Below are 15,737 nucleotides of genomic sequence, written 5' to 3'. Positions count from 1 at the left end.
CTCTGAAATATTTTTACTGGGCTCTTTTACTGATCACTCCAGGGAGCATCCCTCCCACCCCGAAATCTAGGTAAGATGTGCCTTCACGAACTTTCATAGCACTCTGTATCACTACCACTAAATATCATTACACATAACTGGCATGAACGTATAAATTGCCCGTGTATCTGTCTATATACCCAAGTGTACTTCAAGCTGTGTTAGGGTAGGAGTGATGTTTCTTCTTTGCCTATAGTGTCTTTGTTAACTATAGTGATAAACACCAAGCCTACGCTGGGCAGAATATAATTACAGTCTCTGCTAGTGACTCAATTTTTAATGATGAGCACTGATTAATATATAAGTAATTTAATTCTTTAAAGAAATATAACAACTTATTACCATGTAATGTATACATCATACAATAACTGATTTCAAGTGTACAATTAAGAGTTCTAGTATATTCACAGTTGTACAACCAGTATCATCAATTTTAGAAAATTTTTATCACATTAAAAAGGAATGCTATATTTATTAACAGTCCCTCCCCACCTCTCCTTAATACCTCCACCCTTTGGCATTCATTAATGTATCTTCTGTCTCAACTGATTTGCCTATTCTGAACATTTCATATACACTGGAATCATACAATGTGTTGTTTTTTGTGACTGATCTGTTTGCATAATGTCTTTAAGATGCCCCTACACTGTAGCAAGTACTAGTGTCTGTTTCTTTGTTACTAATTCCAGTAACAAAATATACCACATTTTATTTATCCATTTATCAGCTGATAGACAGGTGTTATTTTCAATTTCTGGCTATTATGAACAATGCTGCTATAAACATTAATGTACATGTTTCTGTGTAGACATATATTTTCAATTCTCAAAGGTATACTTTCTATTCACCTATGAGTAGAATCACTGGGGTAACTCTTATGTTTAACCTTTTAAGAAACTGTCATGTAAGACTGTTTTGAAAGTGGATACACCATTTTACATTAATTACCATCAGCCACGTATGAAGGTTTAATTCCCCATACCCTAGTCAATACTTGGTATTATCTGTTATTTTTATTATAGCCATTCTAGCAGTTATAGGGTGGTAACTAATTATGGTTTTGATTTGCACTTCCCTAATGGCTAAGTGATATCCTTGTACTGTTAACTCCACGAGAGCAGTGTTGTTATCTATTTTGCTTTAAAATATATTCCTCCAGTACTTAATAGTGTATGGCACAGAACAGGCCTTTAATTCTGTTAAATATCTCGGAGTGGTGAACACACACTACAGTATATAGGCAACATATTATAGAAATGTACACCTGAAACCCATAATCTCATTAACCAATGTAACCCCAATAAATTCAATAAAAATAGAAATTTTTAAAAATGAGTAAAAGCTAGTATCAATTTGGGAGTATTTCTTTTGCAGCTGTGCATGTTATAAGAGGTGCTGACTATATGCAAGAAGTGAATGAGAAAACAGAATACTAAGATTTTAGTTTAGTAAAAGAACTGTCGATATCAAAAATAAGATGTGGATTTTATAAAAGAGAACAGATCACATAAAAGGAAAACAGTTGAAACTATAAGAATGAATGATATAGAAAAGAAAAAAGACATGTAACAACCTTGAAACATTCTCCTTTAAGAAAAAAATAAAAAGAAAAACTTAACAGAGGCATTCGGGGGACAAAGAGGGAGCAGGGCTCAAGATATTGGGGGGGATACAATATTTCCTTTATTTTTTAAGAGATTATATTTATTTATTTTTAGGGGGGCAAAGGAAGGAGAAAGAGAAGGAGAGAAACTCAATGTGTGGTTTGCTTCTTGCACACCCCCTATGGGGGACCTGGCACGCAATCCAGGCATGTGCCCTGATTGGCAACTGAATCAGCAACCCTTTGGTTCACAGGCCTGTGCTCAATTCACTGAGCTACACCAGCCAGGGCTCAAGATATTTGTTAAATTACCTGTAACATAAACATAACTTTCTCAGGGATGTCTTTCCTGACATCCTACGTTAAATCGTCCTAATAAAACCTTTTATCTCACCCTATACCTCTATTCTAACATTTACTAAAATTGTAATTATTTGTTCACACTGCCATTTCACTAGATTGTATATCATATGCAGGCAGGGACCACTGTTTTTAGAGACTAGTACAGTGCCAGGCATACTGTACACAATGATTCATCTATTTGTTCCATGAATTAGTTAATAACTAATTTAAGTAAATGACAGCAACATATATCTGTAAAATACAAATACTATTTAATATTTTAAAATTTATGCAACACAAATTTTATTTATATATACGGACTAACAAATTTTCCTATGGGTAACTCAGAAGATAACACCATCAGTTTGTCATGAGATATGTTTCAGCACAACTACCTTCACGGTTTGTCTCCCACACTAGATATACTAGAGACTTTACTGAAAATGTATTTTGCATAAACTAACATTAAAATAGCATGTTATTTTGAACAAAACACAACATTGCACATAAAATTTCTAAGAAACAATCCTAGCAACACAATATTGTGAATGAGCAAAAATGCAGTATAATATCCACCATATAAAGAAAAATAGATGAGATCCCATGTTTATTCTTTCCTTTATGTCCCTTGCTCTAGAGGACATATCAGTGAAAATATTGCTGTGTAGAATATCTGAGCTTTTCCTGCCTATGTTTTTCTCCTCTAGGACTTTAATGGTGTCATGACTTATATTTAAATCTTTTACCCACCTTGAATTTATTTTTGTGTATGGTGTAAGTTGGTGCTCGAGTTTCAATTCATTTTTTTGCAAGTAGCTGTCCAGCTCTCCCAACACAATTTGTTGAAGAGGCTATTTTTGCTCCATTTTATTCTGTTGTCCCCTTTGTCAAATATTAATTGACCATAGAGATTTGGGTTTATTTCTGGGCTCTCTATTCTGTTGCACTGGTCCATGTGTCTGTCCTGAGGCCAGTACCAGGCGGTTTTGATTACAGTGGTCTTGTAATACAGTTTGATATCAGGTATTGTGATCCTTCCTACTTTGCTCTTCTTTCTCAAAATTGTTGCAGCTATTCGGGGTTGTTTATGATTCCATATAAATGGAACTGCCTTTTGACCTGGCAATTCCACTGCTAGGATTGTATCCTAAGAACCCTGAAACACCAGTCCAAAAGAACCTATGCACCCCAATGTTTGTAGCAGCACAATTTACAACAGCCAAGTGCTGGAAGCAACCTAAGTGCCCACCAGTAAATGAATGGATCAAAACACTATAGTACACTTACAGAATGGAATTTTTACACAGCAGAAAGAAAGGAGCTCCTACCCTTTGTGACTGGAGAGCATTATGCTAAGTGAAATAAGCCAGGCAGTGAAGACAAATACCATATGATCTCACCTTAACAGGGACCTAACCAACAAAATGAGCAGCAGGGAGAGTATAGCCAAAGACACTGAAACTGAGAATAGGCTGACAGTGACCAGAGGGGAGAGGGGAGGGGATAACAGCAGAAAAGGGTGAAGGGTTTACAGGAACTTTTATAAAGGACATATGGACAATAACAAGGTGGGGGTGGAAACAGGGTAGGGAGGTGGGGAGGGCTGGGGTGATGAGGGGTTGGGGGTAAGGCAGAAAACTACTTGAACAATAAAAAAATTGATAAAAAATTAGAAATATACTAAATACTCATCATCAGATGACTAAAATAAATTTTGGGATATACACATGTACTCACACACACACATAGAATCAATATGCAAAAATCTACAAATATTTCTAAAAATGTGCTATATAAAAAGAAGGCTATAAACCAGAAAATTGAGTATAATTATAGAAAACTGTATTAGATAGAGATGGATGAAGTAAGTTTACCAAAGTTTGAATGGGGCTACTACTTCCAGGCCTGAAAATTTGGAGAGCATTTAATTTCTTTTTTTATATTTCTCTTTGATGCTTTAATTAACTTAAATAATTATTTTTAACATTTTGTGATAAAATACATATAGAACAGTAAACGACCTTGAAAATAAACCATGTTTAAAAATAAAACAAAAACGAGAAAGGCAAAAGAGTACAAGGCATTGAAGGCTTACTAATTAGGGCATTTTCATGTATAACATAAGTGAAAATACTGAAAAGATCAGAAATTTAGATATTTTACTGTAAAAAAAATACAGTTGGAATAGTTAAACAGTAATAGATATTTTGAAAGAAAAAAGTCCTTGAATATGAGGCAAAGATTTTCTCAGATTATTCCATGTACTTAGAAAGGATATGGAAATTGCTGAACAAGTCATATGTTCTAATCTTAAGAAAAACTGTACAAACGAACATATCTCTGAGAAAACAATAGCTATTAATAAAATACAGTGTCATGATCTGGCAAAAGCAGCATTAAATTCTTTTGTGGAAAACACAAACGTTAACCAAAAAAGACCACATTCAAATCACAAGCTATACCCTTGAGCTGTTTCATGCAAAATCTAAAAAACCAAAGGTAAGCGTGCCCTAGGTTAATCATAAACAAACTCTAAACAATGCTCAAGTCCAAACAATGTAAAAACAGTTAACTAAAATCCAAGATGGACTTTTTACGATCATGTTCCAATTAGGAAGAAGCTTTTTAGAAAGTATCATCTAATCATTGATAGCATTCATTAACCATGATCTACCTATCCACCAGACTTGTCTATCCTCCAAGTGACTATCATTTTCAACATTAAAAAACTCTCCTGAGTTTTAAAACAAACAAAAAATCCCTCAACACTAAAAATATTCAAAAGAATGTTCTAAAGCTGAAGCTCAAATAGACTTCCAGAAATATTCCAAGCAAAAGTATAACTACTAAAGTAAGTTTATAACCACCTAAAATAATTTTGAAGGCAAATAAAATGTATATACTTTAGTATGTTTAATAAAAAGTAAAAACAACTGGAGGGTGTGTTTTAATAGTTAACTCAGGAAAATATACTTTCCCACATGGTTAACTTCTAAGAGGGTATCAATTCACATCTCACAAAACTTCTCCTTTGCCTTATACAAGTATTCAAGAAAATAATACAACTTTCTACAATCTTATAATTTTTTTTCTGTTAAAGAACATGTTGAACAAAAAAAATAGTAATTTTATCTCAAGTATGAGTTACTAATTAAGTTACAGTACTACTTTTTATTCTGTGGAGCTCTCCCTAAAGAATATCTCACTCAATGCACGTAATGCATTTAAATAGATTACTAAAAAGGTGACAGCTGAGGAATGCCTTCATTTCTTTCCATGGTTTCTACTGAATGTCATTTCAGAAATGCCTATATGACACATGACAATGTGGAATGTCTCCACCCATGAAAGAACATTCAAGTCAAGCAAGAACACTTTGGTCAGTAACACAGAGTTAAAATTTGTCTTTTTATGGTTAGCCAGCCCAACAATGAAAAGATGAACAGCCAAAATACTAATAAGGTCTGATAATACTGACATACAGGGATCCATAGTGAAAATGTTATTAAAAAAAAGTGTCATGGAAATATTTAGAACATATGAATTAGTTTGTAAAGCCAGTATTCTAAGGATTCCTTTTCTAAACAACCAATGATTTGTTTAAAGAAATTTGTTTTAAGATGTTACACAAATTGAGCAAAATTCTACTTGTATCAGTAATCAGGAATATATTCCATTTCAAAAATAAATTTAAAGTCTGCCAAATTTTGACTGTAATAACAGGTTACCTTTGCATTATAAGTATTATAAAAGGAAATTATTGGTATACACTTTTATATTAAAATATTTTTAATGTTTGTTAGCTGTGTTATATTTATCCACACAATCATTTTGTTTTACACAATATAAACTCAGCTCTTCACAAGATTAGTCTACATTGTGTTCAGTTTTTAAAATCAACAAATATTTACTGTGCACCTACTTTAAAAAAATGCAGTTATCAAAGGAATTTAAAGAAAAATGAATCAAAGCCCTTACTTGAAGAAATTTACTATTTTGTCAGGGGATAAGATATACTAATGATAGCAGGTAGTGTCAAACTTAGGGTTTAAATACAGCACATTAAAGAATCATTGTGTGCCCCAGTGGTCAAGCAAGACCACACTTTGTGCTCTGAGCTGTGCCCTAATATAAATAAGCCGGGAAGTACATTCCAGAGGAAGATTAAATGTGCAAAGGCATATTTAATTAAATATGGAAATGCAAATATGAATTCGGTGGTTCCTAAAGCAAGCTTTCACCAATATCCTGAATCTGTTCGGGCAAATTCTTTTTTGCTCATTATTGGATGATCAGGGGCCAAATGTTTGCATCCTGATTATCTACCCTGCCACACCACCTACACTCTATCATATCCCACCTAAAAAAACAGACTTAGGGAATAAAGTTATGAAATCTGTTCACTCAATTATTTTCCCTGCTTGCATAAAAAAGCATTAAAAACATCTGCTGTCAATATATCAAGGTTGCTATATGTACCCCACCATCCTTTATTTGAACATCCTCATATCTTACATCCTATTCTTGTTGTTAAAATATTCTTTTCTTTATGAAATGATGAGGATAGAAGGTGAGCAGGTTGGTTGCTTTTAATGCTCAAACATGGCAAAATGAAAATTAAGCTCTTTTCTTTTAGTCATCAAAAAATTTAAAAACATGTTATTGACCCATGTAAGGCAAAATTCTGGGAATCAATGATATGATGGGCAACAAGCAAATCAAATTTCAAATGGCACTCTCATTTATTAGATATAAGGAAAAATCCTTCTGCCTTTTCCAAGTTAAAATCTGAAATATAATTCACCTAAAGTTTGTAAAATGTTTTAAAAGGAACAGAATATTCTTATAACTTGGATATTCCTACTAAAACAGGCCTCCAATTAAAATCAAACATAATTAATATTAAAAATTTGTTTGACTAATTCAGGAGTTAATTCAAGTAACTTTATTAATAGCATTTCATGTAACGCTTCAAGTTCTAATTATAAATACCAATAATCACTGCACAGAAGATAAATTAAAGGAGATTAAGCTAAATGGCAGTGACACGCTGGAGGTTACTTTTCTTTCTCTCTCTTACTACCAGTGATATGAATTTACCTAAAATTTATCTCATCATTAAGAGTGAAGAATGTGTGTACTAAACATTTACTATAAGTGAATATGTATTTTTTGGACTATAAAACGCACTGGCCCCAATTTGGAAGAAAAAGGGAGTGCATCTTATAGTCTGAATATAGCTTACCTGGCTCGCTGTGTATAAGGGGTGGGGGAGCGGTGGAGCAGGGTCACAGGTTATTAAATATGTTACCACATTTTTTGCTTCAAATTCCCCCATTTTCCTCGTCTAAAACCTAGGTGTGTCTTATGGTCCTGTGCATCTTATAGTCCTAAAAATACGGTGTATAAAAACACCGAAAGTAATAGATTGTTATTACAACAAAGGAAAATGAAGATATTTAAAGATTAAACTCTATGTCCTAAAAAATAAAAATAAAACGAGTTTTTCTTGGTATTGTTACTTCCCTTGAAGCTTCCCAAAGCACTTGATCCAATATTCTGCATATAATGGCTAAACACAATATTGTCAGTCTTGAGATTAATTTAGATACAGTATTACTATATTTCAATTACCACAGAAAATTCTTAAAAGTGTTGGCCAGCTAAAACAAAAGTAGATGAAGAAAAAAATTACATATGTGTATGTTTTGTTTGATATTTTGCTGACTAATGGGGCAAACCTCTGAGTACCAAAAATCAACCTTAACAGTTTGAAGATTTAAGAATATGTACTTTCTTCTTCCAACTTCAGACATCTAGCATAGTGTGAAGTTTGAGCTTTTGGAACCAGATAGTCTTGAGTTAGAATCCAGCTCTGCTCTTTATTATCTTAGTAGCTCTGATCAAGAGAAAGGGGACATTCTGAGAGTTAAATGAGACACTGGTTGCAAATGTACCTACCATTGTGTTTCACATATAACAAATCCTCAGCAAATGTTCACCAGCCAATTCTACGCCTCAATAAAACACTGTGATAAGTCATGACCAGCGTGTATTTAACCCCAAGTTAGAATAAACACAAAATGACCGTTGGAGGTCTTCAACTTTTCAAAGATGTGTACGAAAATGCCAATACTCCATCTTTTCAACATAACTGTTGAACCTCACAAATTTTCAAAAGAAAAGTGGGGTAAAAATGGATTTTTTGTAGGCAAAGATGCAATAAAAATAGCAACTTTGGAAACTGTCAAGAAGTTAACATGTTACAGCAGCAGCAAAAACAATGTTTTATATTCCCTTCCTAAATAGTTATATAGTAAAAATCATCTAATTAGCACTGGCTGGTATGGTTCAGTTGGTTGGGCAACATCCTGCAAACCAAAAGGCTACAGGTTCAATTCCCGGTCAGAACACATGCCTACGTTTCGGGTTTGGTCTCCAGTCAGGGTGTATGTGCAGGAGGCAACCAATCAATGTTTCTCTTTCTTTCTCCCTTCCCCTATCCCTAGAATCAATAAAAGAGAAAATATCATCTAACTAGGTTTTATTTTAAAGCACAGGTACTCTTCTTATGTTAACAGTATTTTGTAAAATATGGTTAACAAATGGATGATGAAAAAAATTTCTCTATTGCATCTAGTGCTTCTACTTGGCTATACCAGAAAATGCTCAGTCACAGCTTGCAATCACACTGTAGCTGAAGTACATGAAAGATGGTCTTGGTTGTGACACTTCAAAGTCAGACCACAAAAGTGCTGCCAGGAAGCACAAAGGCAGCAACTGCAGAGACGGCATTATAACAGCAACAGTGTGGGCACTGATGCCCTACCAGCACAACCCATATATGGCTAGGGTTGTCCATTTATTTGCAGGAAGTGAGGGGCCAGTATGGGGTTATAAGTTTTGTTTGTTTGTTTAGGTGGGGGTTTTTGAAAAAATGGATTTAGAATGATTTCAACAAAAAAATTTTAAGAGCCATCATCTTAAAGTGTTACAGCTTTCTGACAAGAAAATTATGTACAGAAAATAATTAAACTGAACATTCTTTTAATCACAGATTTTAACATTACTTATAAGTGATCCAATAAATTCTTCCAAGATCTTAAATTAACATCCCTCACCATAAAAAACAAAAAAAGGGTAAACAATTATAAACTGTAGATTCAGTTTTAAATAGATGTCTCATATATACCAATTACACAATTGCCTAACAAGAGACTCAAAATCAGCTGTGTCTAGTCTCTTTTCCTTCTGGCTGGAAAACACGTTAAGTAGCCCTATTAGAATACTTTTAAAAAGAGAGTTACATTTCAGATTACAATTCAGTGAAAACGGATTGGCTGAAAAGATGAAGCACTTAAGAAAAGACTGCACAAAAGTATTCCTTTGACTGACAAGTTGGGAACCACGTATTTTTACAAAGACGCTTCAAATGGCTGCCTTAGAAACTGATAGAATTTGTATTTTTAAGGGTAACAGGATTTAATACTAAACTTATCTGCAGGTTTGTACTGAAAATTATAACTTTAGTAATTTTAAAATTAAAGCTGCATATAACATGGCTCTAACTCCATTTTGCATTCTTCTACAGGACTTAGGTTCAGCCCCTTATAAAGTACGCAGCATATAAATGACTTAACTGAATATTTTTCTATCACTTAAACAAGATTTAAACGGGTTAAGGATTTTTTTCATAGGAAGATGGTTAATATTAAGGATTTTTTCAATCTCAAGATAACAAAAAAATCTGAACAAAAGTTCCACAACAAAGTTTTCATTTTTTTATAAACACACAAGTTCCACTATGTGCACGAACCATTCGCTAAGTATCTGAATGTGAAGGTTTTAAAGATATATCTTATAACATACAAATAACTATTATCCATGATACAAGGCAAAATATACAATTCAATAAATCTTTAGTGAGCACCTACTATGTGTTAAGCTCTGGAAATATAAAATATGGAAGATTGGGTCCTTAGAGTCATCCAGGAAAGACAAACTTACAAAAAACTATTCAGTAATTTAATAGCAACACAGAGGCAAAATGTAAGGTATACTGAGCACACCAGAGGAGTGTCTCTCCAGTGCCACAGTATTACATGAATGCCAAAGAAAGAAAGATCCCTTCTGGCTGGCAATGAAGTTGAACACCAAAGATGACGTTGATTGGTGAAGGAGAGGGAGGACATGCTATTGGCAGAAAAAGGATGATCATTCCATAGGTATGGAAATAAAAAGTAAAAAGTAAAAGTTACAACATAATGGAAATGTATCAGGTATAAGCTAAATAATGAAATACTTTAAATCTGAATTTGAGGAGAGGAGTGACACAAGGTGGTATAGTTAAAAGATTAATGAAGGCCATCCTGACTGGTGTGGCTCAGAGAGTTGAGTGTTGTCCCACAAACCAAAAAGTCACTGGTTCGATTCTTGTTAGGGAACATGTCTGGGTTGCAGACTATGTCCCTGACTGCGGGCATGAGGGAGACAACCTATCAATGTTTCTCTCCCTTTCTTTCTCCCTTCCTTCCCCTTTCTCTAAAAATGAATAAATAAAATCTTAAAAAGAAAAAGATTAATCAGGGCCCTAAGAATGTAGCTAGCTCAGTTGGTTAGAGTGCTGGCTCAAGCCAAGGTTACAGTTTAGATCCCCAGTCAGGGCACATACTAGAATCAACCAATGAATGCATAAATAAGTGGAAAAACAAATTCATGTGTGTGTGTGTGTGTGTGTGTGTGTGTGTGTGTGTCTTTCTTCCTTCCTCTCTCATTCTGAAATCAGTAAATAAAAAGATTCAAATAGAAATTACTGAATATAAAGATTGATCAGATAGAAATAGGAATGCCGGAAATACGAATGCTGGATTGGACCAGGGAGAGAAGAGGTGGAGAAAGTAATTAGCTACTACTATACTCTAAGGATGAAATAATAAAGATATGAACTAGGCTGATAGAGTGACAAGGAAAAGAACTGATGCAAGGGTAAGTCTGAAGAATAATCGAAATATATGCAGACAAGGGGATGAGAAAACAATTAAAATGTAAATGATCTAGAGATTAATGATATCATTAACAGAAACAGGAATCAATGAGAAAGCCTTGGTGAAGAAAGATAAGTTTCATTTCAGGTTGAAGTGATAAAAGTAGACCGTAAACTGAATTATAATTATGAAAATCCATGTTTGAATAATGGTCCTTTGAAGAAATGACTAAGGTAAATATAAATATAGTATAGTAATTGTTATTCTACAGAAAAGAGGATGGACCTCTTTATATTACAACTTAAAGACATATTTTTAAATATAAAATAATATATTTGAATAACAAATATTTCATTTTAAATCAATACTTCATCATCAGTAGAAAAATAGAAATGAGGGATTGGAGCTCTGCAGAAATGTGAGAACTGAAAATTGACTTAGAAGTCACTGGCACAGAGGAAGTAGGTAAGATTTTAAGGTGGAAAACAAAGGGCTAAACTAAAAACTATTGGGAGAAATCTCAGTCCTGCATTTTATGCCCACAGTATTAGAATCAACAATAAAGCATTCTTATGAAAACTCTAATATTACTCTCCTAAAATCTTTATAAAGTAAACCGAAATAAAGATCACATAAGTGTAAAACTCTACCAGGTAGCTATAAAATCAGAGATGACTGTAGAAATGAAAATCTTTACACCTCAGTTCTAGAAAATCAGATGTTTATTTCATAATATCCATACAGTTTTCTAGCTATGCAGAAGCAGTAGAAGGGGCTATTTTACTGCCCAAGGTAGAAAATTTGACAAGAAACTGCTTTTTTTTCTTCATGCATGACATATTTCTAAATAAAAAGAATAGCTGAAATTTATTATCTTTTGTAACTTCTAATGAGGGCACATTTAACCAGTTAATAAAGAAACTTTTAAACACAAGCTGCTTATATTAAAAAATGGAAGTAAAATATTAGATTAAGAAGTGTATTTGTACGTTGTGATGTCCTTAACACTTTTCTCCTGACAGTGAAATTTAGGACACTTGATCAGAACCATAAAAGTAAATGAACATTCCAAAAGACTAACCAATAATTAATCTAGTAAAAACATTTTAAGTATTCTATGATTTTTCAAGAGGCTACATAAAGAAAAATTCAAGGACTATTAAAACAAATCAGTGGGCCAACTTTAGGTTTTATAATTTAAGTAGTTAAAACAAGCAGCATTCAAGAGATTCCTTAAAAGCTTAACACTTTGTTGCGATTCTTTTTTAAAAGGTTTATTTATCACCTTTCACTATCTGTCGTCCTGAATTTGACCCAGGACAAATAATCACAATGGGGGAAAATACAAGAGTTAATAAAGGAGAAATGAGAGCAGAGAAAACATAAAAATTTCAATGCTTGAATTTTAAAGACGTTGGATTCATTGATTTAAAGATTATGTGGATAAATTACAAAGAAAATGTTATGCAAATGATTACACATAAACTTGGAAACTTCTGCTTAAGCACTTGTCAGCTAAAATAAAATACCCAATAAAGACTGCATCTATATAAGCCAAACTAGCCAATGAATTCAGTTGTTCAGGAAGACACTGATAAGTCTGGTAATTCTTGCAACATGTCCAAATTGAGAGGAAATTTATATATAAAAAAAAAGCCTTTAAGAAGACTGACACATGTTTTTTCTCTGCTTACCTAAGCCAATGATATTAAGTATTAGAAAGTTTCCTCCAACAAATTGGATTTCTCCACAATAGCAATAACTTTACATTTCTATTTGACAATTTTAATGAAACATATTGATGTGAACCATCATCCAATTGTATCCTGACCTCAGGCACACAATAACTGTCTTTTAGGATCAATTTCATACTACTTTGAAAAAGATTGCTGTTATATAATTACATTATCATTTTTAATACCAAACTTATTTCACTCTTAACACTATATTTTTAGAATTTAGAGGTATCCAATGCCTTAAAATAAACCTCAGCCAAATAAAAAACTCCATATACATTACAGACTCAGCACTAATGAAAGTGAAAGATCTAAAGACTATGGTATATTTTTACTGGGTGCCACATTCTTAATTCCAGATTTGTCCTGCAATTTGTCAGTCATTTCAGTCCAGCCAGTCAACTTTGTAAACAAAGGCCATAAGCCAAATTTGATATGAGAATTCAATTAAAACCTATGGCGATCGTCATTCATTAAACAAGAAGTAAACAGAAAAATGCCACCACACATCTCTTTTACAAAGGCAGCAAGGTAATATGCATGAAATATAAAGCCTTAACCTCCCAAACAAGTTTTTGTTACAGTATTACATACAACTAAGGCGACTTTGAGATAGTACAAGTCTTTTCAATGTACGGGGAACCTTTGCTGTAAATTCGTTTTCTAGTAATTCCAAGTTGCCCACTAAGAAAAAGGAAAGAGCCTGTCTTGTCACCTTTTACCATCACTAAAAATTGCTTTTTATGTACAACTCTACGTGGTTGTGTTGCTTTTGGCCTGTTAAAGGCAAAGGAACATTATCTCTGGATTGCCAATAGTTTCTCCTTATTTGGCTAACATTGAGAGATCCCAATCAGACTACTATAAAACTTTAACATGCACAAAGCATCCATTTTGAGAAAAGTTTGTGACCAGCTTTCTTTCATCCACCCCCAAAGGAAAAATCAGAGCCTGGTAACTAACTGGCTTTGAAAAGAGTGCCCGGTGTTTATTCTTCTCTTTCTAACCCGGTGTATAAACCCCAGGACCTGGGGCTCAAGGATTTCTGATTCTGCGGCAAACTCTTCATTCAATACGTTCGGGCCCAGCGGTGGGCAAGCCCTTGTAATCTTCCTTACCCCATCCCCTCCCTTTCAGCCGGTGCAGATCAGTTAATTGCACCCCGTTTCCCCCTCCCCAGTGACCAAGAGTAATAAAGGAGAAAACAGGAAATCGTCCGTTCAGGGGACTAGGCTACGGCTCTTCATTACTATCACCACCATCATCATTTGTAATCAAGTCCCACAAACTACAACAAATCCAATGCCCTTATAAGCCAAATACGTCTGACTGTCCAAATGTCCTTAATGTCCCTTGTTGGTCGTTTTAAGCATCCCCCGTCCTCCAAGTATATCACTGACATCAGGACCGCCCAGGCACAACCTCACTACATCTCCCTGGTCTCGACTCCAAATCCCAGACACACGTCAATTTATGGCCCTGGGGCCCTAAGCCGACCACAGTCCCTTTCCCCCTCTGCCCCGGAAATCGGCCAGTTCCCAGCTCCACCACCAAATGCTCTGAAAGGGGCCTCAAACCCAGCGCCCTCCCTCCCTCCATCAACGGGAAGCCGCCCCCAGCATCAGGAGGCCCCAGGCGGAGGGGAGGGCTCGGCGGGAAGCCGAAGAAGACCCGCAGGGTCAGAGAGCAGCCGGCGGGGCTCACAGACCTGGTGCAGGGCAGTGAGTCCGTCCACATTGGCGTAATTGATGTCGGCGCCGCGATGCAGCAGCTTGAGGACCTCGTCCGTATCGCCGCTGGAACAAGCAGCGAGGAAGACGGCGCCATCGTCGAACTTCACCTTGGTCTTCTGGCGCTTCACCACAGGAGGCTCGAGGTCGGTCTCGGAGCCGATCCAGCGCTTCAGCTGCTCGTTCCGCTTCTGCTTCGCGTCCGCCATCTTCATCCCCTCTCCTGCCGCCGGGTCTTCTTATCGCGAGGGGGAAGGGGGAGGTGGAGAGGGAAGAGAGGGGAGGCAGGGGGTGTGTGCCTGCTTCTGTGAGTGCGGGCCAGAGGAGGGCTGGGAACCGGGAGGAGACGCTCGAGACTTCCAGTATCCCACAGAGCACTGGGGCGGCGCGCCCGGCCGAGTGGACCTCCCTTTCTACCACAGAAGCCCTCCCGCCCCCGGCCGGCCACCCGTCACCGGCGGCCAATCTAACGTAACTTCGCGAGATCCGGGCAGGGAGGCGCCCTTCAGCTGTGCGCATGCGCCCTAAGCCCGAGCCCGCCCCAGGAAGAACGCTCCCGCGAACTGCGGCGGGGGCGGACGAGCCACCGGAGGGAAGCGGGTGTGGTCCTGCCCGCCCGGGCTGCGGGGGCTGGGACCAACCTGGAAGGGCGGGGACAGGGAAGGAAGGTTGTCCTGCCAAGCTGAGGGTTCCAGAGGTTCCGGAGGCCAACAGTCGGGGTGTACGGCGGCTCTACAGGGCAGTCCTCCTTCCGAGGTTGTCGCAGCAATGCCTAGTCGTTTGCTCTCAGGGCGGATTTTCCTATTGACTGCGTTATTTGAATGGAGTGGAGAATAGGTTGTGAATTAAGCGATTATTATTTATCTTTCTAAGGAACTCGGATGAACTTGGTCATGTCACTATTGATAAGAACCTTTTAAGAGTGGAGTGCTATAGCCAAGGGCATTAGTGGTAGCCAGATTTCAGCTAAGGTGACCACCTGGTGACAAGCGTTGACCTGTGGTAAATGCCAACGTCCGCTATAGAAACGTCTTACCTCTTACGCTGATTTTTTTAAACTATGTTTTATTTCTTTCTCACGCGTATTTTTAGGTCCTCATTTTTTCCCCGTCAGTGCTTTAAGCCTGTCTGGTGCTCCCTGTGAGCTTAGCTCAGCCCTGTTACTAGTCCTGACCTTTTATGGGATTTCTGTTCCTGCTCCATTGCTTTCTAAGGATGGGTAAAGACCCAACTGCTTCTAGAGTTCAAAAGGAATGTTAATATTACACAATTAATTCGAACAGTATTTATTGAATACTTACCA

At 36.3% G+C, this 15,737-nt stretch overlaps 1 protein-coding gene across 6 annotated transcripts in view; it reads right to left on the bottom strand.

Annotated features, from left to right (window-relative positions):
• Nucleotides 1-15,221, bottom strand: part of PPP1R12A (protein phosphatase 1 regulatory subunit 12A) — a 135,801-nt gene extending 120,580 nt beyond the window's left edge. For 2 of the 6 annotated variants that reach the window (XM_036018639.1, XM_036018643.1), the window contains exon 1: nucleotides 14,413-14,898. In XM_036018639.1, the coding sequence (XP_035874532.1) occupies nucleotides 14,413-14,649 (237 nt within the window). In that variant the 5' untranslated portion in view covers nucleotides 14,650-14,898. Of the gene's footprint in view, nucleotides 1-14,412 lie in introns of all 6 variants that reach the window. The other 4 variants (XM_036018641.1, XM_028532687.2, XM_028532689.2 and 1 more) reach the window with 4 other exon arrangements.
• Between the last annotated feature and the right edge of the window lie 516 nt (nucleotides 15,222-15,737).

Source organism: Phyllostomus discolor, chromosome 2 (genome assembly GCF_004126475.2).
Source record: "Phyllostomus discolor isolate MPI-MPIP mPhyDis1 chromosome 2, mPhyDis1.pri.v3, whole genome shotgun sequence".
NCBI lineage: Eukaryota > Metazoa > Chordata > Mammalia > Chiroptera > Phyllostomidae > Phyllostomus > Phyllostomus discolor.
The sequence above is the reverse complement of the archived record's forward strand: the minus strand, read 5'-3'. Positions and strand labels throughout refer to the sequence as shown.